The sequence below is a fragment of the Chiloscyllium plagiosum genome, chromosome 29 (genome assembly GCF_004010195.1).
Source record: "Chiloscyllium plagiosum isolate BGI_BamShark_2017 chromosome 29, ASM401019v2, whole genome shotgun sequence".
NCBI classification, from domain to species: domain Eukaryota; kingdom Metazoa; phylum Chordata; class Chondrichthyes; order Orectolobiformes; family Hemiscylliidae; genus Chiloscyllium; species Chiloscyllium plagiosum.
Window position 1 is genome coordinate 48,398,616 of NC_057738.1, and position 25,926 is coordinate 48,424,541.

General features: G+C 41.7%; 1 protein-coding gene across 2 annotated transcripts in view; it reads left to right on the plus strand.

Moving 5' to 3' along the window:
• The window catches only part of LOC122564569 (uncharacterized protein KIAA1522 homolog), a 281,052-nt gene that overhangs the window by 68,913 nt on the left and 186,213 nt on the right, over positions 1–25,926 (plus strand). The window contains exon 1 of one of the 2 annotated variants that reach the window (XM_043719659.1): positions 10,431–11,509. The exons of the other annotated variant lie outside the window; for it this stretch is intronic. Within the exon in view, the coding sequence (XP_043575594.1) occupies positions 11,332–11,509 (178 nt within the window). The 5' untranslated portion in view covers positions 10,431–11,331. Of the gene's footprint in view, positions 1–10,430; positions 11,510–25,926 lie in introns of those variants that run through there. 2 annotated transcript variants of the gene reach the window in all.

Consider the following 25,926-nt stretch of genomic DNA (forward strand, 5'->3'; position numbering starts at 1 on the left):
GCAACAAACCCAAACAAGCAGACAGAACAAGTTCAGAAACCCTAGCCACTCTTTCCTACATTAAAGACATCTCGGAAATGACTGCCAGACCACTCACACCTCTTGATATCATAATAACTCACAAACCCACCAACACTCTAAAACAGCAGCTAATAACTTGAAAGACCCTTTACAGACAATAAGCAAAAATAATGTCATTTACAAAACACTGCAAGAACTGTGACAAACAGGCAGGAAAGTAGCCAGGAGGATACATGAACATCAACTAGCCACAAAAAGTCATGACTCACTCTCACTAGTATCTTTACATACAGATGAAGAAGGACACCACTTTGACTGGGACAACACATCCATCCTAGGACAAGCCAAACAAATACACACATTATAGTTCCTAGAAGCATTGTATTCCAACCGGAACTCTATCAACAAACACATCGACTTGGACCCCATTTACCACCCTCTTTAAAAAAAAAGAACAGGAAATGACATAACTGTGGGAAATGGCATCACTACAGGAAATGACATCACCAACCCAAGAAACCTAAACTCATAAATAAAAAGTGGGCCATACCACCAGTGCTCCACTGGAACTCACTGATGATGTTGCCTAGTATGGTGATGAAACATCTAAAAACAAACTTTTCAGCTCAGCGAGCAAATGAACATCCACTGACTCTCCTACATACTGTGAGATGTTAACTACCTACTCGAGACATACTGAGCAGTTGGAAGGTTCCACAAAAAATCATGAGCATCAAATGGGACACCAAAATATCCAATAATGAGATACTAGGAGCTAAAAGACCTGGAATTAAAAGACTCATTATCAGAGCTGTTCTTTGATGGAGCGGACATTTGGTGCATACGACACATGATAAAATTCCAAAAGTGGCCATGTATTCACAACTTAAACAGTGCCTGTGAGATCAGCTGAGTGTAAGGTTCCTGGATTCCATGACGGTGAACTTCAGCAACTGTGGCCTCTTCCTCATGGACTAGGAGAATCTTGCACAAAAACAAACTACTTTGGGATTGAGCTGAAATAATGGCATTGCTACCTTCAAACAGCAAAGAACACAGGCAGCTAAGAATAAAAGGCAGGTTAGAAAGACAGGGTAGTACCAACAAATTCAGACATTGTTGGTTGCGCTGTGGAAAGTCATGCAGGTTTGCAGTTGGGTTCCACAACAAATTTCTCTATGCACACAAGAACCAACAATGATACGACTGGACAACACTTGCTGCTTTTTGATTCATGTAACAGGATCTTCAAAATCCATCAGGAAATGATTCACATGGTTTGTACCTGCATCTTCAAATACTCCACAATTCAAGTAAACAGAGCTAGGGCATTTAACCCCTTAAGCCTGTTCTGCCAATCATTGAAGCCATGACTGATCTTCTGAAGGTTAGAGCGCGGTGAACGTATGTTTGACTGATACATTCCCTCATTACAAATGCCTCCTTGTATGATCTTTTACTACTTGGTAGGATTATAACAGCATCCGCTCTACATTTCTCAAACAATTTCAACTTCTTTAGTTTCAGCTGGACATTTGAGCTCCTCTAGTTTCATTGTTCTACCTAGTTTCTCCTCCTTGTTTTCCAAGCACTGAGACAGATTTTTATTTTTATAAGTATAGGCCTTCATTCAAAGGTAATTTTTTAATGAAAGTATTGTAAAGATTGGATGACATAAAAATGTTGGAATTTAGGATTTTGCATCAGATGGTTTTGATACTTAAAGACTGTAACTATTAGATTTTATAGGTTTGAATTTGGTCAAGTTTGAGGACTTCTTCTACCAAATTTTCTTTCCCTTTCCTCCTCCTGTTCTAACCTACTGTCCTTTTGAGACTGGAAACCAGTGGGCATTTGGAGGTGCTGGTGTTGAACTGGGATCTACAAAGTTAAAAATCATACAAAACTGGGTTATAGTCCAACAGGACTTTCCTCATTCCCGAAGAAGGGCTTATGCCCGAAATGTCGATTCTCCTGTTCCTTGGATGCTGCCTGACCTGCTGCGCTTTTCCAGCAACACATTTTCAGTTATAGTCCAACAGGTTTATTTGAAAGCACTAACTTTCGGAGTGCTGCTCATTCATCAGGTGGTTGTGGATGAAGGAGCAGCACTCCAAAAGCTAGCGCTTCCAAGGAAACCTGTTAGACTATAACCTGGTGCTGAGTGATTTCTAACTTTGAAAACCAGTGGGCAATTTTTTTTGTTTCAGGACCACACCTCAGGGTTTAATTCTCAGGAATAAACTGAGGCTGTTCACTGTAGATAGGGTGGTCATTATCAGAACCAAAAAACCCCAGCAACAGTGGTAATTGGATATATACTTGAGACTGTGGCTATTTTCTCTATTTAACTCAGAGATAAACATTAACACCTTTGGGTAAGTTCCTCATTCTGAACAGATTCCAAACTTTGAAAATCATCGGATTTTTTTGATATATTGTCGAAGATGTCATGATGTGAATAAATAAATTTACTCCTTAAGCAATTTTTGCCCATGCCTTATAAATCCCAGATGGTGTGGATACTTTGTTGGAGACTTTTTAATATTGTCCTGACAGTCAGATGAACAATAGACAAACACTTAGTAGAAGACTCACGTTACTCCATTCACTCCACCCAAGAATTCCTGAAGACCATCAAAGACACCAAGATAGAAGAGAATGAAATGATGGTCTCCTTTGACATACCAGCTCTGTTCACATCCATCAACATCAACTTGGCCAAGGAAGCACTGACTACACTATTAGAAAAACGAAAGACACATACACCAAACACCACCAACTTCATCAGCAAAGACAACATCATCAAGCGAGTGGACCTATGCCTTACCACCCACTTCACTTTCAATAACAAAACCTACAGACAAACCAATGGAACACCCATGGGAACTCTGTTATCAGGGTTCTTAGCAGAGGCAGTAATGCAGAGACTTGAATAAACATCCAACCCAAACTTTGCGTCAGCTACATGGATGACATCTTTGTCATCACTAAACAAAACAAATTAGAGGAAACCTTCAAGACCATCAATAATACCCTTACTGGCATAAAATTCACTAAGGAGAAGGAAAACAACAATAAACTGCCATTCCTAGATGAAACAGTAGAGTGAACAGCCAATGGGGAACCTCAAACCAGCATCTAAAGGAAAACAACACATACGGACCAAATACTGAACTACAGAAGCAATCTTCCCAACGCCCACAAACAAAACTGCATTAGAACATTATTTCAATGAACCACCGCACACATTGCAGCACAGAGGAACTACGAAGAGCACAGGAAAATCACAAATCCAGTGTATTCAAAAACAACGGGTACCTAATAAACACTGTCGCCAATTTCTCAGCAACAAACCCAAGCAAAACACATCCAGAAACCCGAGCCACTCTCCTCTATATCGAAAACATTTCTGAAATGACTGCCAGACTACTCAGACCTCTTGGCATCATGGTAGCCCACAAATGCACCAACACACTAAAACAGCACATAATGAACTTAAAAGACCCTGTATAGACAACAGGCAAAACGAACATCATTTACAAAATACCTTGCAAGAACTGTAACAAACACTACATTGGACAAACAGGCAGAGAACTAGCCAGTAGGATACATGAACATCAACTGGCCACAAAAAGACATGACCCACTTTCACTAGCATCCTTACATACAGATGAGGAAGGACATCACTTTGACTGGGACAACACATCCATCCTAGGACAAGCCAAACAGAAACACGCATGAGAGTTCCTAAAAGAATTGCATTCCAATCGGAACTCTATCAACAAACAAATCGACTTGGACCCCATTTACCACCCTCTGAGAAAAAGAACAGGAAATGACATCACTGTGGGAAATGATGACACTGCCGGAAATGATGTCACCAACCCAAGGAAACCTAAACTCATAAATAGAAAGCATGTTATAACACAATTGCTTCACTGGAGGCTCACAGATGATGTTACCTAGGATGGTGATGAAACATCTGAAAATGAACCTTCCAGCTCAACGAGCAAACTTATATCCAATAGCCAACATTTTTGCATTTTCAAATAAAAGTATAAAATGTCTTCTGATGCATTTTACATTTTTTAATTGCGTTGCAAATTTCACTGGAAACAAATTTTAACTTTTTTTTTCACCAAATTCACATCTATTGTTGTGTGAGTTTTTCATAATTTGTTTTGTATAGTCACTGAGTTTCATAGTTGAATAGCCACAAGGTTAAACAGATTTGCTATATCATAACTGAGGTCTCCAATTCATGAAAATGCTGGAATTCAAATTCCCATTGAATCTGGGAGAAGTCAGCTTGTCTGAACGTGAATAGAAACTCGAGCATTTGCTTTAGAATGATAACTCTTCTGTTGGTCCATCTATGAATATGCATGTTTATTGCAAAGGTGCTTTAAATGGTCTCTTCAGGAAGTATCTGCTTATGATTGACAAAAGACCATGGTCATATGGAATAAAGATAGTCCAAACAGAATTTCACTTTCATATAAAGAAAAAAGACATCTGTCCATAAATGTGATTAAATGGTCTGACTGACAGATATTTACAGGTTTGTCCAATAGATTCCTCACAGCTTTAAGCAATAGCAGTGCTTACTGAGGGTTTTGTGATTTAGTGTCTCATTGTCTAATCAGTTCTCTGGCAGGATGACTCCTGTCCTCTCCACCACCCTGTTCATCAGGACCTTGAGGCCCATGTTGGAAAATCACCATCTTGCCTTTCTCCACCATGTTCCAATTCTGTCCATCAATGAGCAGAGCAGTTCAGAAAGCCTGTGCCATTCTGGCTGCAGAATGGGCTTTTAAAGGTGGGGCAGGCACAAGAGCTGCCGGTGTTTCAGCCGATATTTGCTGTGTGCAAGTTGGATGGGAATGGCATGTATTAAGATGGAAATCGGACACGAAAGAGGCCAGGGGCAGAGTAGATCATTAAGTTTGGTAAGATATGATAAGAAAGCTCACTAGGCCTTCAAAAAACTTCATGAAACTCAGAGTTAGCTAAAAAAAATTATAAGATGTAGTCCATAGTATTTAAGATGTGGTCCCATCAATGCCCTGTATAACTGAAACATAACATTGTTACGTTCGTGTGCAATTCCTGGTAAAAAAAACTGCATCCCATTAACCTTCTTGATTATATACTGTACCTGCAAACTAACCGTTTGTGACTGGTGTTCTAGAACACCTGGATCCCTCTACACCTCGAATTCCACAGTCAGTCTCTATTTAAGTAATACTCTGCTTTTTCACGTTTCCAATTAAAATGAACACCTTCATGTTTTCTAACATTATAATACATTTGATAGATTTTTGGCCATTCACTCAACCTGTCTATGTCAGTTTGCAATTTCCAAATTTTCCTTCACGACATATTTTCCTATCGATCTGGTGTTGTATGGATTTAGTCTCCGTATCTTTGCTCCCCCATTCTAAGTTATTGATAAAAATTGTAAAAGATTGATGCTCCAGTACAGACCTCTCGAGGACTCCACTCATTACATCCTGCCAATCAAACAAAGACCTATTTATATATGCTTTCTGTTTTCTGCCAGCCAGGCAATCTTCTGTTCAGATTAATATAATACTCCCTACACCGGGAGGCTTTATTTTCTGCAATAATCTTGGTGTTGTACTTTATTCTTTGCCTCCAACGTTCAAGTGTAATATGTCTACAGTCTCTCCACTATCCACAACGCGTTAGTCCTTAACTCTAATAATTTGACTAAACTGACTTCCCTTTGATAAAACCTTGCTCAAGCTTCCTGATTATCTTGAATTTTTCTAAGTGTGCAACTTTAATCCCTTTCCTAATCCTAACACCTTCCCCAGGACAGACATCAAGCTAACTGGCCCATAGTTTCCTGTTTTCTACCTCCACCCTTCTTGAAAAGAAGAGTTATATTTGCCAATTTCCAATCAATGGAATCTTCCTTGAATATAGGGAAATTTGGAGATTGTTTTCATTTACTCATGGCTTGTGGGCATCACTGTCTTGGTCTTCATTTATTGTCCATCCTGACTTGTCCAGAGGGCTGATAAAATTCAGTCATATTACGGTGTGTCTGGAGTACAGATAAGGTAAAGTTGGCTGATTTCCTTCCTTAAAGAATCAGCAGTGGTTACATGGTTTAGACTAGCTTTTCATTCAAGCATTTTATTGAAATCAAATATTACTATCTGCCATTGTGGGATTCCAACCCCTGGCCCAGAACATTTGCCTGAGGTTCTGGATTACTCATTACATATACAGATCATTCTGTCACAATGTTAACACCAAGACATCCACTACCGCATTAGCAACCCCTTTTCAAACCTTAGGATGAATCCATCTGGACTCAAGGATTTGTCAGTCCACAGCCCCATCAGTTTGCTCAGTACCACTTTCCTAATGATTGTAATTACACTAAGTTCCTCTCTCTTCCTTCCATGTACTGATTTTACAGCGTTTAGTGAAATGGTTTGCATCACCTATAGTGAAGAATGAAGCAAAGTATTTGTTCTTTTCATAACTTTGATAGTGGGGAAGATGCTAGAGTCCATTATCAAGAATTTTATAGCAGAGCACTTAGAAAATAGTGGCAAAATCAGACACAACATGGATTTACAAAAGGGAAATCATGCTTAACAAATCTTTTGGAATTCTTCAAGGATGTTGCTAGTAGAATTGATTAAGAGAAGGTAGTAGCTGTGGTTTATTTGGACTTCCAGAAGGCTTTCGACAAATCCCACCCAAGAGATTAATTTGTAAAATTAAAGTGCATGGGATGGAGTAGTGTTTTAAAATGGAGAGAAAAATCAGTTAGGAGACAGGAAACAAAGAGTAGGAATAAGTGGGTCTTTTTCCAAATGACAGTGGGATTTCGCAGGGATCAATGCTTGGTCTCCAGTATTCACAATATATATTAATGATTTAGATGGAGGAACTAAATATAATATGTCAAACGTTGCAGAGGACACAAAACTGGTTGGGAGGGTGAGTTGTGAGGAGAATGCAGAGATGCTTCAGTGTGATTTGGACAGGCTGAGTGAGTGGGGAAATACATAGCAGATGCAGTATTATGTGGACAAATATGAGGTGATCCATTTTGGTAGCAAAAGTAGACAAGCAGATTATTATTTGACTGGCTGTAAATCGAGAGAGGAGAATGCGCAACCAGACCTCGTACAGTAAACAAAGCAAATTGTATGTTGGCTTTCATAACAAGAGAATTGGAGTATGGGAATAAAGATATCTTGCTGCAATTAGGAAGGAGATTGGTGAGGTCACACCTGGAATATTGTGAGCAGTTTTAGTCCCTTCTCTGAGGAAGGATGTTCCTGCTCTACAGGGAGTGCAGTGAAGTTTTACCAGTTTGATTCCTGGGATGGCAGGATTGATTTATTAGGAGCGATTGAGTGGGTCAGGATTATATTCACTGGAGTTTCAAAGAATGAGGGAGGATTCTCAAAGAAACTTAGAAAACTCTCACAGGACTAGACAGTTCAGATGCAAGAAGATGTTCCTAATGGTAGGGGAGTCCAGAACCATGGGTCATAGTTTAAATTTAAGTGATAAACCTTTTAGGACTGAGATGAGAAATTGTTTCATCTAGAGAGTGGTGACCCTATGGAATTCACTACCACAGAAAAGTGGCTGAGGCCAAAAGCATTGTGTGTTTTCAAGAAGGAGGTAGATACTGGTGTTGTGGCTAAAGGGATCAAGAGATATGGGGGAGGGTGGGAATGAGGGTATTGAGCTCAATGATCAGCCGTGATGATAATGAATGGCAAAGCAAGTTCAAGTTTCAAATGGCCTACTCTTGCTGCTATCGTTTATGTTTTATCTGCCATGCTGTTAATGCATTCAACTCCCCATTCTCACTCTCCAGAGGACCATGCAATTACTCTAGAAAGGTGGTAAGGAAACACCAGGCAACTGTAAACAGTGAGCCTGACATGATTGGTGGGAAAGCTGTTGGAGGGGATTCTGAGGACAGGATTTACACGTATTTGGAAAGTCAAGGGCTGATTAGGGATAGTCAACATGGCTTTATGGTTGGGAAATCATGTCTTATGAACTTGATTGAGCTTTTTGAAGAATTGACAAAGAGGATTTATGAAGGCAGAGTGGTGAATGTTGTCTATGTGGTCTTCAGGAAGGTCTTAGACAAGGTTCTGCATGGTAGACTGACGAGCAAGGTTAGATCACATGGAATGCAGATAGAACCACCCGTTTGGATACAAAATTGGCTCAAAGGTTGGAGACAGGGAGTAATAGTGGGAGGATGCCTTTCAGACTGGAGGCCTGTGACCAGTGGGGTGCTGCAAGGATCAGTGCTGAGTCCACTACTTTTCATCATTTATATAAATAATTTGGATGTGAACATAGAAAGCATAGTTAGTAAGTTTGCAGATGACATCAAAATTGGAGGTATAGTGATCAGTGAAGAAAGTTACTTCAGAGCACAATGGAACCTTGATCAGATGGGCCAATGGGATGAGAAGTGCCATATTTTGACTGAGCAAATCAGGACAGAATTTATACACTTTATGATAAGGTCCTGGGAGTGTTGCTGAACAAAGAGACCATGGAGTGCAGGTTCATAGCTCCTTGAAAATATAGACACAGGTAAACAGGGTAGTGAAGAATACATTTGGTGTGCTTGCCTTTATTGGTCAGTGCATTGAGTATAGGAATTAGGAGGTCATGTTGCGGCTGTACAGGACATTGGTTAGGTCACTTCTGGAATACTGCATCCAATTCTGGTCTCCCTGCTATATGAATAATGTTGTTAAATTTGAAAGGATTCAGAAAAGATTTACAAAGGTGTTGCCAGGGTTGCAGGGTTTGAGCGAGAGGGACAGGCTAAATAGGCTGGGGCTATTTTCCCTGGAGCATCAGAGGCTGAGAAGGCACCTGATAAAGGTTTACAAAATCATGAGGGCCATGGATAGGATAAATAGTCAAGGTCTTTTTCCCAGAGTAGAGGAGTCCAAAACCAGAGTGCATAGGTTTATAAAGTGAGAGGTTATGATTTAAAAAGGACCTCAGGAACAACATTTCACGCAGAGGGTGGGTAGATGTATTAAATGAGCTGCCAGCAGAAGTGGTGGAGGCTGGTACAATTAAACATTTAAAAGGTATCAGGATGGGTACATGACTAGGAAGGGTTTAGTGGGATATGGGCCAAATGCTGGCAAATGGGACTAGATTTATTTAGGATATCTGATCAGCATGGGTGAAATAGACTGAAGGATCTGTTTCTCTGCTGTACAGCTCTCTGACTCTACAATTGACAGTCACATCTCTTTCTTTTTACATACCTGTACAAACTCTTGCTATCTATTCTAAGATTTCTAGTAGTTTCCTCTTCCAAATGTCAACAAGAGTTTTGATTTCTGAGTCTCTTCATGAGTGAATATTTTTAGTTAGCATTTTTTGTTGGAGGATTTGACTGGTTAGATCACCACCAACTGACATGAGTAGAAAGTAGGATTAGTCAGAGTATAAGTGGGTGGTTGATACAGCCCTGTCAGTTTTACGATTATCAGATATTGGTGTAATAAAATGAAACAAAGTGCCGCGGAAATTCAGCAAGTCTGGCAGCATCTGTCAAGAGAGAAACTGAGGTAATGAGTCCAATGACTTATCTTTGAAACTGGGTGCAGGAAGTTAGCTTGGAAATCAGCCATGATCATATTGAATGGCAGTGGAACAAAGGCATAAAAAGCCTTTTCCAGTCCTAATGCTTCCACCAGGTGGTTCAGTTAATTTTCATGCTGGGAATAGTCTTTAGGAATATTTGACAGAGTCACTCCATATCTGATTTGCTCTCAGAATAACCTCCTGAAGTGGACTTTGCACAGATTGGCTTCAAACTGTGACCTGACGACTCAGTTCATTTTCACACACACCAACTCAATCACTGTCTAGAAACCATCTGAGTCACTGAACACCTACGACTAACAGCAAAATGTTTCAATAATTGCAAACATTTTAGCCTCGGAGGATTTCAAAGAGCTAGCTCCTAAGGATCGGGTGGATCTTGCCTTGTTGGAACTGGACCAGGCAGTGGAAACACAAAGAATCAACATTAAACCTGGTGCTGAACAAAACCCAAGTTAGTGACACTGTTATGAATTAAGCAGAATCATTCAGAAATGATACTCAAAAATTCACACAGGAATTCTGGACTTCATCACTGAGTTCATATGGTTGAACAGGTTATTGGAGTGTCATAGGACTTTAGACACAGTAGTTTAGCAGTAACAGCACAAAGGAATGACTTTGCATAGGTTACGAAATTAAAGAACTGTTTCTGCTCGTTATTCTTTGTGTTCATGTGACGACAGCAGTTCTGTTCAACAGGGCAAAGGTTAACTGTGCTGCTAAGGAGAAACTATTTAGGTTTGTAGCAGCCTTCTGCACAGAATTAACTCAATGTGGCACCCATCTCATTCCCAGTGTTACAATATTTCGTTGCTAAAGTCTTGTGTGGTTTGGCAACTCCTACCTTTTATTGTCCTTTCTGTTCAAAGAAAGAGGGTGGGTAGATCTATAAAGGCTTGCAGTGGAGGAGTGTCAGATTGCATGGTAATATTCCTCAGTACTTCCCAGTGCAAGGAGTGGCTGACAGTCCGGGACTGGTTTGTTTGCCTCTGGAAGCTGTGGTGACCAGCAGAGGAACTTTCAGGACTCTCCTATATCTCCAGCCTGCAGCTACCCAGGAGAAAAAAGATGCAGTGAAATGGTGAATTCTCCAGATTTCTAATATTAATCGGCATTGACTGTCGCTTCAGGGTGGAGTTAAAGCCATGGTTCAATTTGCAGGATGATGTGGGATTAATGTGAGTCAGCCAGCCTGCACTGCCATTCCCTGCTCCGGGAGATGTGGGCCTGGTCTCTCCAGGTGTTATGACATTGCCTTGTTCAGAAGCTGCTGCAGATTGTGGCTGGGCAGGTTGAGTTGGATCCTGGGCCATACTCTCTCTGTGTTTTACTGAAGGCAGCAGCAGCAGCAGCAGCATGAGCTGTCAAGCAAGACAGGAATTGTGTAGCGACTGTTGAAATACTTTCTGGCTGAGAAAATGCTGCGTGGTTTCGCTGTGGTGCGGGATTGAAGTTAATGTTTCCAGAAAGCTCTTCGATGTGGAAACTGTTGGGAGTTACAGCTCGCCTTTAGTTTGGGAGAGAGTTACCGACAGGGAGTGAATCCCGTTCAGCGTCAACTCCAGCGGCTCAGGGATCAGGCTCCGGGATCGGGGACTGGGATCAAGGGGGCGGCTCCAGGAGCGTTGTGACCGCTCGGCCAGTCTGATGGATGACCCCTCGGAGTCGGAGTCGGAGGCGACTATACAAAGGAAGAGAAAGTCCAAGCCGGGCTCTCTGCGGCGGGCTCTGAGCTGGCTCCGGCTGTCCGGGAGGAAGAAAAAGAAATCTAAGAGTGAGGGAGATAAAGCCGGAGCGAAACTGAGAAGTGATTCCCAAAGTTCAGGTGAGCAGCGGAAGCCCGTGTTCAGGGCAGGGCCCTGAGGGAGAGGCAAGACCACACTGACCTTTAGAGCCTGTGGGGGTGGGTGGGGAATGTGACCACCTTTAGTTGTCTCTGGCCCGGGATGTAGACTCAGAGCCCTGTGTAATCTGCTCTCCAGGTTCTCAACTCCGTGACCTTGTTCAGGTACACTGTGTAATCCTGTCACTCTCCGGAAATGGTCCTATTTACAGCTGAGATTTCTACAAATAACCCATTCTCGTTTATTTGTCTGCACAAGATGTCTCAAGGCAGAATTGGGTGAGAGTAGCAAATCATTTGAGGTGAAATAACTCATAGGCATCTGTGGTCTAATGCCGAGCCCCAGGGTCAGGGCCAAGGTGTTTTGGGCGTGTGGAAGGAATCATTTCTCAAGTTTGTGTGATGTTTCTGTTGGAATGTATTTAAACTGGCATCAGTGTGAAACAGCCCTGACAGGCAGATCTGATAATGACTGGACTTGACTTGGGATGTGATCTGACCTCGACATGACAACAGAGAAAAGGACCATACCCAAAGCAACACATTTATCTGAATGTTGAAAGTGTGGTAGCTTTGATTAAAAACTGCAATTTTGACAAACTGAATCCATGGACTTTGCTGCATCACATCCAGTCACTGCTTTTGGGGTAATACTGGGAAACTGGACATTGGCAATGAACAGAGAAAAGCAACATCTAAAGGAAACTGATTTGATGAAAAAAACATTGAGGAATACTGAGTGTAGTCAGATCATTTTCCACACTGCATGATTTCTGAATGCAGTCTGAGTTTGCAGATAACACCAAAATATGCTGATGTAGTGGACAATGAGGAACATTATCTCAGAGTACAATGAGATCGTGATCAGATGGCTGAGGAATGACAGATGGAGTTTAATCTGGATAAGTGCAAGATGTTGCATTTTGATAAAACAAACCAGGGCAGGATTTAGACAGTTAATGGTAGAGTCTTGGAGAATGTTGTTCAACAAAGAAGCCTAGGGGTACAGGTACATTGTTCCTTGAAAGTGGAGTCACAGGTAGACATCATGACAAAGAAAGTGTTTGATATACTTGCCTACAGTGATCAGGGAATTGAGTATAGGAGTTGGGATGCCATGTTGAGGTTGGTGAAGCCACTTTTGGAATACTGTGTACAATTCTGGTTGTCCTGCGATAGGAAGGATGTTATTAAACTGGGAAGGATGCGGACAAGATTTACAAGGATGTTACTGAGACTGGAGGGTTTGAATAATAAGGAGTGGCTGGATAGCCTGGGACCTTTTTCCCTGGAGCATAGCAGACTGAGGGCTGACCTTATAAGGGTTTATAAAATCACAAGAGGCATAGATAAGGTGACTATCTAAGGCCTTTTCCCAAAGGTAGGGGAGTCAAAAACTAGACAGCATAGTTTAAGTGAGAAGGGAAAGATTTAAAAGGAACCTTACTAATTTTTTCACACAGAGGATGGTGCATACATATAACAAATTGCCAGAGGAAGTAGTAGAGGTAGGTGCAATTACAATATTTAAAAGATATTTGGACAGCTACATCAGTAGAAAAGGTTTAGGGGGATATGTGTCAAATGCAGGCAAATTGAACCAATTACAGTTTAGGAAACCTGGTTGGCATGGACGAGTTGGACTGAAGGGCCTGTTTCTGTGCTGTATGACTCTATGTTGTGCACAAATAACCCACAGAAATACAGGCCAGTAACTGGCCAACTTGAACTAAGATGCTGGTTTGTCCATTTGATAATATTGTCGCAAACTCCGAAATTGTGTCAATGAAGTTAATAGAGTTTAAGTTAGTTTAGCAAAATGGAAAAGTAGTGATCAAGAAATAGTGAAGCAACAGTCAGATAATTTTCCAATAGCAGCATGCCAGTAACCTGAGGGTATCATGTGAAATGGTGAAAGATGGTTTCAAGAGATATCCTCAAGTCAATAAGATTAATAATTGGAGAGCAGTAATGGTCATGTTTAATCTACATAGATTTTTTCTTCACCCTTCAAACGTACCACAGTTACTGACATTGCCAAAAGGCATTTTGTAGTGAAATATATTCCTACTTTGCATTCACATTAGAGATGTTTATATTTTAGCAGCATCAGTGAAGCTTGTGCTGTAATGTGACTGAGCTTAAGCTGTTGTCAGTGGAAGGTTTGAATTTGCTTCCTCCTTGAACTGCGTTTTCAAGTTTCTCTGCAGGGGGTGTTGCTGGGGGAATGTATAGGATGCTGGTGGCTGTTGTTTGTTCAGTCACAGATTGTCTAAGCAGCAGGACAGACTAGGACACTGAATTGCCTTCACAATATTAAAACAGCAAGTTCAGAATCATGGCCACCTTGATGTTACTAAACTGTTCTGTCATGTAGTGAAACCTACATCAATGATAACCTGGAACTAAACCTTTTCTATAAAAGCAATACTTGCATTTACATAGCACCTTTCATGACTTTCGTATCAGTATCAGATTAGTGAACCTTCTCTGTATCTCCTCCAATGGCAGTATACATTCCTTAGATAAGGGGCCTAAAACTGTTCACAGTATTCCTGCTGTGATCTGACTATTGCCTTGTATAGTTTTAGCAATACCTCCATGCTGGATGTAGGTTTGTTTGCTGAGCTGGAACGTGCGTTTTCAGATGTTTCATCACCATACTAGGTAACATCTTCAGTGAGCCTCCAGATGAAGCACTGGTGGTGTAGCCCACTTTCTATTTATATGTTTGGGTTTCCATGGTTTGGCGATGTCATTTCCTCTGGTGATATAATTTCCTATAGTGATATCTTTCCTGTTCTTTTTCTCAGGGGATGGTAAATGGGATCCAAGTCAATGTGTTTATTGATAATGTTCTGGTTGGAATGCCATGCTTCTAGGAATTCTCGTGCATGTCTTTGTTTGGCTTGTCCTAGGATGGATGTGTTGTCCCAGTCAAAGTGATGTCCTTCCTCATCTGTATGTAAGGATACTAGTGAAAGTGGGTCATGTCTTTTTGTGGCCAGTTGATGTTCATGTATCCTACTGGCTAGTTTTCTGCCTGTTTGTCCAGTGTAGTGTTTGTTACAGTTCATGCACGGTATTTTGTAAATGACATTAGTTTTGCTTGTTTTCTGTATGGGATCTTTCAAGTTCATTAGCTGCTGTTTTAGTGTGTTGGTGGGTTTGTGGGCTACCATGATGCCAAGGGGTCTGAGTAGTCTGGCAGTCGTTTCCAAGAGGTCTTTGATGTAGGGGAGAGTGGCTCAGGTTTCTGGACATGTTTTTTCTGCTTGTTTGGGTTTGTTGCTGAGAAATCGGTGGACTGTGTTCATTGGGTACCCGTTCTTTTTGAATACACTGTACGGGTGATTTTCCTCTGCTCTGCGTGGTTCCTCTGTGCTGCAGTGTGGTGTGGCTCTTTGAAATAATGTTCTAATGCAACTTCATTTGTGAATGTTGGCATGATTGCTTCTGTAGTTCAGTATTTGGTCCGTATGTGTTTTTTTCCGGTAGACGCTGGTTTGAAGTTCCCCATTGGCTGTTCCCTCTACTGCGACATGCCTGAAAACAAACCTTCCAGCTCAGCGAACAAACATAAATCCAGAACCTCAACCTGAGCTACAAATCTCCTCAAAACCTACTAGTACCTCCCCTCAAAATATTCATGGTATTTGGGTGCTAGCTTTTTGTGATTCCATAAGACCACTTAGGAAATAAGAAACAGGAACAGAAGGCAATGGCTTAGTGATATTATTGCTGTACTGTTAATTCAGAGACCCAGATAATGAATTTGAATTGAATAAAAAAGAAAAAGAAATTGGAATTAAGAGTCTAATGATGACCATAAATCCATTGTCGATTGTTGGAAACTGCCATCTGGTTCACTAATGTCCTTTATGGGAGGAATCTGCCATCCTTACCTGGTCTGGCCGACATGTGATTCCAGATCCACAGCAATGTGGTTGACTCTTAACTGCCCTCTCGGCAATTAGGAATGGACAATAAATGCAGCCCAGCCAGTATCCCCTCATCCCTTTAAATAATAAATTTTTAATAACTAGAAATAGACCATTTGGCCCCCTGAGCTTGCTCCGCCATTCAAAAAGATCATGACTGATCCCTCACGTCCATCATCCTGCCCTTTCATTGGAACCCTTGATTCCTTGCATGATCAGGAATCTATCTACCTCAGCTTTAAAAATACACAAGGACTCTGCTCACACAGCTTTTTGGAGTTCCAAAGATTGTCAACCCTCTGAGAAAAGAAATTTCTCCTCATCTCAGTCTTGAATTGGTGTACCTTTATTCTGAGACTATGCCCTCTAGTTTTAGACTCTCCCATTAGAGGTTATATCCTCTCAGCATTTAGCCTGTCAAGTCCCTTAACAATCTGTTATGTTTCAAAGAGATCACCTCTCATTCTTATAATCTCGAGTAGAGTCTCAACCTATTAAACCTTTGCTCATAAGACATCTATGCACATTGGGGTCATCCTACTGAACTTTCTCTGAACTACCTCCAGTGAAATAAAATATTTTCTTAAATAAGCGAACCAAAATAGTTCATATTACTCCAGTTGAGATCTCTCCAGCACCTTGTACAGTTATAGCAAGAACTTCCTACACATGGTGTATGAGGACTTCTCAGTCTGCCTGCTCTGTAGCTCTCCACAGTCTTTCTCGATTTAAAGGTCATCCTGCTATGGAAGGCCATGGTTGAATTGGAGACGGTTCAGAAAGAATTTACCAGGATGTTGCTGGGACTGGAGGAGTTGAATTATAAAGAGAGGTTGGATAGGCTGGGACTTTTTTCACTGGAATGTAGGAAGTTAGAGGTAGCCCTATTGAGGTTTATAAAATCATGAGGGACGTTAATTAAGGTGATTAGCAAAGGCCTTTTCCCTAGGGTGAGAGAGTTCAAAACTAGGGGGTATATTTTTAAGATGAAAGGAGAAAGATTTAAAAGGGACCTGAGGGGCATATTTTTCACACAGAGGATGGTTTGTTTGTGGAATGAACTGCCAGACAACATTTAAAAGACATTTGGATAGGTACATGAATGGAAAGGTTAGCGGGATATGGGCCAAACACAAGTGGGACAAGTTTAGTTTGGGAAATGTGTTTGGTGTGGACGAATTGGATTGAAGAATCTGTTTACATGCAGTACCACTCTATAAAAATATTCTACTCTTCTAATCTTCCTGCCAAAGTGCACTAATCACCCCCTGAGAAAAAGGACAGGAAATTACATCACCACAGGAAATGCTGCCACCACAGAAAATGACATCATCAAACCAAGGAAACCTAAACACATAAATAGAAAGCAGGCCATGCCACCACTGCTTCATCCAGAGGCTCCTTGATGATGTTACCTAGAATGGTGACAAAACGTCTGAAATTGAACCTTCCAGCTCAGCGGGCAAACCTACATCCAGAACCTCAACCTGAGCTACACATCTTCTCAAAACTAGCTCCACTAACCTATCTATATCCCTGTGCAGATTCTTTGTGTCATTTTTACCATTTGCCTTCCCACCCATTTGCAAACGTGGCTGTAGTACATTCACTTTCCTCATCCAAGTCATTAATAGACATTGTAAATAATTGTGGCCCCAACATTGATTCCTGTGGCACACCATAAGTTATAGGTTGCCATCCTGAAAATGCCCCCTTATCTCAACTCTGTGTTGTATCAGTTGCCCAATCCTCTATCCAGGCTAATGTACTACTCTTAGTATTCCTTCGTATTAGGCTGTATTCCTGATGAAGGGCTTTTGCCCGAAACGTCGATTTTACTGCTCCTCGGATGCTGTCTGAACTGCTGTGCTTCTCCAGCACCACTAATCCAGAATACTACTCTTAGTAAGCAGCCCAATGTGTGGTATATTATCAAACACCTTCTGAAAATCCAAATAGATTACATCCACTGCATCCCCTATATCTATCCTGCTTGTCACCTCCTCAAAGAATCCCAGAAAATTTGTCAGGCTTGATATTTTCTTCATGAAGCCATGCTGTCTCTGCCTGATCATAGTATGCATTTTAAAATGCTCTGCTGTTGCATTCTTTATAATAAACTCAACAGTTTCCTAATAACAGATGTTCAGCCAAATGGCCTATAGTCACCATATTTTGGTCTCTTCTTTTTACGTAAAAGTGTGACTTTGGTGGTTTTCCAATTCTCTGGCACTTTTCCAGAATCAAAGGGTTCCTGGCACATTACTATCAGTGCGAGCACTATCTCTGTAGCGATTTCCTTTAATATTCTCAGATGTATCCCATCAGATCCAGGATACTTAGCAGTCTTTAACCCCATTAGTTTCCCAAGTGGTTTTTTCTAGTGATAGTTATTGTATTTATTTTCTTTCCTCCTTTTGATTAGATTAGATTAGATTCCCTACAGTATGGAAAAAGGCTCTTCGGTCCAACAAGTTCACACTGACCTTCCGAAGAGTAACCCACCCAGACCCAATCCCCTACCCTATATTTGCCCCTGACTAATGCACCTAGCATTATGGGCAATTTAGCATGTTCAATTCACCTGAACTGCAAATCTTTGGATTGTGGGAGGAAACTGGAGCACCCAGAGGAAACCCATGCAGTCACGGGGAGAATATGCAAACTCCATGCAGACCGTTGCCCGACGCGGGAATTGAACCTGGGTTCCTGGTGCTGTGAGGCAGCAGTGATAACCACTGAGTCACCATGCTGCCCCAAATCTTGCGATTTTCCAATTACCTTGTCCAAGTTCCTATTGAACACTATTTACCATCAACCCAATACAGACACGGGGATTTTGACATAGGGAGATGAGAAGCACTGTCAATGTGGATTGAAGATGAAGTTGACATGGGACTAAGATCAGCAATGAAGACCAGGCTTAAAAATCAGACACCCCAGATGGGACTTGAACCCACAATCCCCTGGCTTCGGAGGCCGGTGCCTTATCTATTTGTTTCTTGAATCTTTAGTAATTTTGGAATTCTATTGCGAAGATTGATGTAAAGTATTTATTCAACTCGTCTGCCATTTCCTATTATTATTTCCCACCCTCATTCTCCAAGGGGACTGTGTTCACTTTGACTTCTCACTTCTTTTTTAAAGAAGCTCTTGCTATCTGTTTTGATATTACTCACAAGTTTACTCTCAAAGTTTATTATCTCCCTCTATTTTATTGGTTGTATTTTCTTGGTTTTTAAAATGGTCCTAATCATCTGGTTTACCACTAATCTTTGCCACATTATATGTTTTTTCTTTCAATCTGATGCAATATTTATTTCTCTGATTAACAATTATTGGTTTATCCCCTTCCTGGAACCTTTCTTCCTCACTGGACTATATCTTTGCTGTGAGCCACAAATTATTTTCTTAAATTCCTGCCATTGATCCTCAACCATCTTTTCTGCTGTACTGCTTTCCTAGTCCACTCCAGCTAGGTCTGCCCTCGTTCCTTTGTAATGACTTTATTTAAGATGACCACGGTTGTTTCTATCTGTCTCTTGAATATATTTGCTGACTCGGCCTCCACAGCTTTCTGTGGTTGAGAATTCCACAGGTTCACGACTCTTTGTGTGAAGAAAGTTTTCCTCATTTTAGTTCTAAATAGTGTATTCCATATTCTGAGACTGTGTCCCCTGATTCTAGACTTCCCAACCAGGGAAAATACTTTCCCTGTGTCTAGTCTGTCCAGCCCTTTTACAGTTTTATGCACTTCAATCAGAACCCCTCTCATTCTTCTAAACTCTAGTGAATACAGGCCCAATCAAACCAATCTTTATTCTTAGGATGGTCCTGCCATCTGGTATTGGCCTAGCCATCCTCCACTGCACTGCTTCTATGGCAGGTATATCCTTTCTTAGGTAGGGAGACCAAAATGGCGCCCAATACTCCAGGTCTGGTCTCATTAAGATCCTATAGAACTGCAGTAGGACACCCCTATGTCTGAACCCAAACCTTCCTGACTACTTTCATTGACTGGTGTAAAAGGACCTCCGAGAACCTTTTGTACATTCACACTTCCTCCATTTAAAAGATATTCTGTCTTTGTGTTCAGATTGATATGTATCTGTTTGATTTATGTAATTTCACTGTACACAGGTGGAGGAAAATCGGAAAATATGATTTTTTACAGATTCAAAGCAGATCCTGGTTCCATCAGTATACTTTATTTTCATTTTCCAAGCTCCAAAATATAAATTCAACATCAGGAATGTATTGTGTGTTGTACATCAAAAAGGTTGGTCAGTGTCAAAAACATAGAAGTACAATAAGGACATGAAAGGGTTAAACTGTACTGATCTGCTGTTACTCCAGGAAGTTTGAGCAAAATAAATCTGGTTCCAATATTGTGCTCATGGTGACACAGACTATCTGAAATGAAACCAGTTTTCTGATCCCATGACACATTAGCCAGCTGTGTGCCATTTCAGTAAACATCACGCTGAATTTCTGAGCATACACCATTATAGAACAGAATGCATGATTAATAACATCCCATTGCTGAATCAAGTCAATTGGACAATTGGAGCAGTTTAATTGAACACGTTTTGAATTGGTTTCCCCATTTTGAGCTCTTTGATTTTTTAATCAGTTTGGTTTGTGTCAGCAATGTATGCTTTATATTCTGGCATCTATTATTTTCTTAATAAGTTTTCCACCGTGGTTATATATTTCCAAAACAGTTATGAATCCAAGGTTGTCAAATGTTCAACAGGTGTTGGTTCCACCTCACTAACCTCAGTAGCCATTCTTCATGTCTGAGACTTTTCAGTCGGATATTGGATTGTGAAGCTCATTGATGCTGAGTTAGAACATAACACTTACTCATTTACAGGGGGATTTCTGCATAGATTGGTAGTCAGAGCCCTATTCATTGCCCATTCCTTCTCCCCAGTGTGTGTTAACACCATGGATCATAGTAACAAACTGAGAAAGTAGCAACCAAGAAAAACTGTTTTCTTGGTCTGGATGATTCAGCTGTTTATGAGAAAAATAACCTATTTATCATATACTTACTTATAATATACTCTGGCCAGCTAACTGGCTCATAGAATCTGTATCAAGTCTTTGATGCACTTTAAACTTTGAGCACGATGGCTCAGTGGTCATCACAGCACCAGGGATCCGGGTTTGATTCCAGCCTCGGGCGACTGTCTGTGTGGAGTTTGTACATTCTCCCCATATCAGCTTGGGTTTTCTCCACGTGCTCCAGTTTCCTCCATCTGTACAAAGATGTGCAGGTTAGGTGAATTGGTCATGGCAAATTGCCCATCGTGTTCAGGGAGGTGTAGGTTAGGTGCATTAGACAGGAGTAAATATAGAGAAATAGGATAGGGGAATGGGTCTGGGTGGGATACTCTTTGTTGGGTCGGTATGGACTTGTTGGGCCGGAGGGCCTGTTTCCACACTTTAGGGATTCTGTTTTGTTCTGTATGTTCTGAAGATCAATCTCAAGCTGAGTTCCAGTTCTGGCTAGCTTCAGTACTTCACCAATGTGAAGCTCACACCATTCTGACTAGGAATTACATTGCTGTTCCTTCATCACTATTCAAAAACCATGAACTCCTTCTCTAATAGCACTGCCAGTCTATGACTGTCTATGGAGACTGCAGCAGGTAAAGAAACTAACTTAATACTACTCCCCCAAGGGGTAATTAGGGATGAGCAGTAAATGCTGGCCTAGCCAGCACAGCTCACATGGCAGGGATGAAGAAGGAAATGAGTCCATTTGATTGATATTGACTTGCTGTTTATACAGTGGCGATATCAGCACAGAGTTCCAATCCTGAACTTCCTGTCATCCTCTTGTGTCTCACGGTTTTGCTGAGCCAGTGGGTGAAAATTGCAGATTGATAAATTTTCAGTTCCAAACTTTTTTGCCGAGTGGTATTGGTTAAATTTGCTTCATTCAGAGAGAACAGGGATCTTCCTGATTTGTACAGTTCAGTTCATCATGCTTTACCAGATTAGCCATCATTAAAGCCTTTGATGTTATTTAAAAAATTCCTGTGGATGAAAACACTACCCACTGTGATGTATTTCAAACATAAGCATCATCAGGTGACTCCCCTACATGCTCGCTGGATTGTCTAGTCTAATCTCCTTTTTTAACTTGCACCTGACTTGAATCAGCTAATTATCTATATTCCAGTCTTCATGTTGCTGTATTGATTATCAAATATTTGTTAAACTGCTAAGAAAGCTCCAGACAGTAACATATGACTGAAATATATTTTAATTTCCAGGGCAGCTTGTGATGAAAATTAAAGGTCTCCATGGGGATAGTAGCATAATTGTAGTGGAGGGAGCTGGCCTTGGAGATGTGACGTTCAGATGTTACTATGACATTGGGGCTTTTAAGTTCTGTCCAGAATAATTAACTAACATCAGTAATGATTACCATACATTAACACTTCATCATACAAACCCATCTGTTCACTAACACTCTTCAGGGAAATAAGCTGCTGTCCTTACCTCATCTGGCCTACATGTGACTCCAGACCCACAGCAATGGGGAGTTGGTTCTTTAAAATGAAATAACCTGATAATTGTACTCAAATACAGGACTTGTCAGCACTCCCTGAAGGACAGTCAAAGTTGAATAGTAAATGCTGACCTAACCATGGTCACCCATATACAAAATATGACATTAAAGAAGATCTGGCACAATACATTTTCAACTATTAGTTTGATAGTTTGGAGGGTCACTACTGAGGGAGTGCTGCATTGTCAGAGGGTCAGTATGATGGAGTGCTGCACTATCAGCGGGTCAGTGCTGAGGGAATGCCACACTGTTGGAGGGTCAGTGCTGAGCGAGTGTTGATGCAATTTACACGTTTTATTTTCTAGCTAGTGTTGCAGTTTGAGAATTGCTAACCTTTGTGGACTTTGTCCTCCATAAAATCTGGGAAAGCCTGTGGTAAAATACACAGAATCTCAGAATTGCTTTCAAAACTGCTGAAATCTTCGAAGCCAACAGCTGAAACACTGCAGCAAAACAACTTGATGTAAAATGAATCATATCTATAGGAGAAACATTGTCCTCAGGTGAGGGATAGCAATTGAACCCTCAACTCTGAGACTGCTTTCCAGGCTGTTCACTCAGTGAAACCCCCAGCACGACAGCTTTTAAATGAGGAATTCAGATTCCATGGTTACTGAGTGTGTTAGGGATGCTGTGAAGATTAGTGAGGACTGGTTGCAGAATACGGAGGAACAAGTCGTTGCAGAGCTATCCCGTACACTGGTTTGGATTTTAATCTCATTCCCTGCTCGATAGAAAGGGCCAAGCATGGTCAGCACTCCACTCAAAGATGTAATTCTTCACCTGGCGCAATGGGAGCTGAGTTTTGGGAGGGTGATTCGATTGGAGACTGTGCTTTAAAGCCCTAAATGGAACCAGCCCCCTGCATTGCCCTCGTTCATTCCATACAGTCAGCGATTGAGAAAAATCCACAAGCTAGTTAACACCATTTGTACTGCTTCTCCCTTACCTACTCCATAATGGTCATTTCACCTTCTGTCAATCTTCCATATGGAGGAACCTTTTTGAGCAAGACCCACCAGTAGACGTCACTCAGGTCAAGGAATAAGAAGCATGGAAAGTCACAATCAGACTTTGCATGACCATGGTCATGGTCATGGCTAATCAGGTTCAGGGCAAGCCAAGATCCCTGCGTAGCAAACCTCCATAGTGGGGACCCTGATTTTGTTTTAATTGCAAAAATATACATTATTCATAAAAATCATCTATCAGTACTTACAAAGGTTCTAAAACATTTCTTTGCAGAGAAAACCAAACAAATCAATGGAATTTTGACATTCCTCAGGGCTTCCCTGCAGTTGCAAAAACAAAAGCATTTTCTGCTCATACAACAAATTATTTCCATTCATTTTGAGGCAAAGAGAGGGTCCACTAACTGAATGGACCCCCATTTAACTTCAGCAGAAAGACCTTAGATGGTCTTTCCCCACCGCGCATTGGTGGCAGCTGCCCCAAGCTTCAGTGCATCCCTCAGCATGTAGTCCTGGACCTTGGAGTGTGCCAGTCTGCAACATTCAGTCAAGGTCAACTCTTTGCACTGGAAGACCAACACATTTTGGGAAGACAAAAGAGCAACTTTCACTGAGTTGATGGTCGTTCTGTCTCGGTGTGCATTCAGGGGAACAGACTATGGAGCACAGAGTCCCACGTCACAGAGCTGTTCGGGACGAACTTTGACAGGGAAGAGAAAATGAGGTCTACAGATGCTGGAGATCAGAGATGGAAATGTGTTGCTGGAGAAGCGCAGCAGGTCAGGCAGCATCTAGGGAACAGGAGAATCGACGTTTCGGGCATTCCTGAAGAAGGGCTAATGCCCGAAACGTCGATTCTCCTGTTCCCTAGATGCTGCCTGACCTGCTGCGCTTCTCCAGCAACACATTTCCAGTCAGTTCAGGGAACCATGTAATATGATCCACCCTCTCCCTTCCCTGCCGGGTCTTGAGGACGCTATGTGCTGACCACTTCCCGATGGATTGTGATGAAAGGTGCTTTCTTTGCAAATTTTTCCACAAGGAACAGGTGATCCAAATGGTCCAACCATTTGGGCATTCCATGGAATTGAGGCGTCTCACCCTGCGGACACTGTCCTACTCTGACCTTCAGATGAAGCGAAAAATGGTTTGGCTGACTGCAGTGGTGCAGGCTCAGGGAACTGGCCAGACCTGTGCCACGTACAACAACAAGGAGAGTATCTGATGACCAGATGTTGAAGGTGTTCTCCTGGTCCAGACTGGTGAGACAGGCATCCACCCCCCTGACCTGCACATAGGCAATTGTATCTCAGAGCAGACCTGACCCAGTTGGCAATGATTTTAGACTGGATTTCGTAATCTGCAATCAGCAGTGAAATTGGTCGCCAATTATTAATTTCCTCTCTCTCTCTCCCTTCCTCTTCTCGATGAGGGTGATGATACCTTTCCTCAGTGATTTACAATTGCCAACTGGCAGAAGCAATTGTCATACACCTCCTGCAGATCCTGGCCAATCATGTCCCACAGAGCTGAATACAACTCAGCAGTAATTGCTTTCAGGAATTTTATTCTTTTCTGGACTTGAGGTCTTTGGTCAGCTCAAACATGTGTTGCTGGAAATGCGCAGCAGGTCAGGCAGCATCCAAGGAGCAGGAGAATCGACGTTTCGGGCCCGTCAGCTCATCCAGTAATAGCAGCTGGTCCAGTCTCTCCCGCATGCTGTCATCGAAGACCTCTGGGATGGAGGACAGGAATAACCAGGTAGCCGAACTGCCTGTGGGCTTCATGTCATACAGACTGGCATAAAAGGATTTGCTGATCCTCAGGATGTCAAACTAAGATGACATTACTGAGCCATCTTCTTCCTTCAGACTGCTGAGCACAGAGGTCTCCGTGTGCACCGTCTGGAGAAGAAACGTGAGCACTTCTCATCCTGCTCCACAGAGTGGACCCTGGACAGGAAGATTATCTTGGAGGCCTCTTAGGCAAAGAGCAAGGCTTGTTGGCCGTTCACCTCCTGGAGACTATTAGTGATCTCAACCCCTATCGTCTGCAGCAGAGTAGGTTCTGGTGTTTGGACAGTTTTCTCCATCTCTCTGTAGCCTTCTGAACAGCTCTGTGGATAAAGAACTTCTTGATGGTTTCCCATCAGTCTACTGGAGACTCCAGAAGGGATTCATGGTTCTCCAACCTGTAATCCCTTTTGATCTCCTTGATTCTTTTCTGGGGTCAACAGTTAACATTCAGCTTCCATGTTCCCTTGCCACACCAACAGCCGTGCTGGGAAAAGTGATAGCCGTGCTGGGAAAAGTGATAGCCGTGCTGGGAAAAATGATAGCCATGCTGGGAAAAGTGATAGCCGTGCTGGGAAAAGTGTTGGCGGTGCTGGGAAAGGTGATAGCTGTGCTGGGAAAGGTGACGGCTGAGTTGTGAAAAGTGATGGCTGTGCTGGGAAAGGTGATGGCCATGCTGGCCCACTACCACAGGGCCGCAGCACTGACAGAGAATGTGCAGAGTGCAGGGAACATCAAGCATTCTGATGCTAGAGTGCTCCAGTGACTTCCAAACTCCTTATTTGTTTTAATTTTAAAAATATACTTTATTCATGAAATTATTTTGATATCTATACAATTGGTGGTGCCTTACATAGTATACATTCCATTTCTTTACATACAGAGATTGGAATTAATCATTCGTTTATACAAATCTATACATTGTGTATCCAGATATTCTGTTTCGAAACCCCTTATGCATTTGTGGAGAGACAAACAATGCTGTACATTACTGAGGAATGTCCCCTTTCCAGACTGAGTATGAACTAATCATCTTAAACTCAGCTTGAGAAGGCCATTGTTTAACAGCAGCAATTTGCATTCTGAAATAGCCTAGAGATTCAATCTG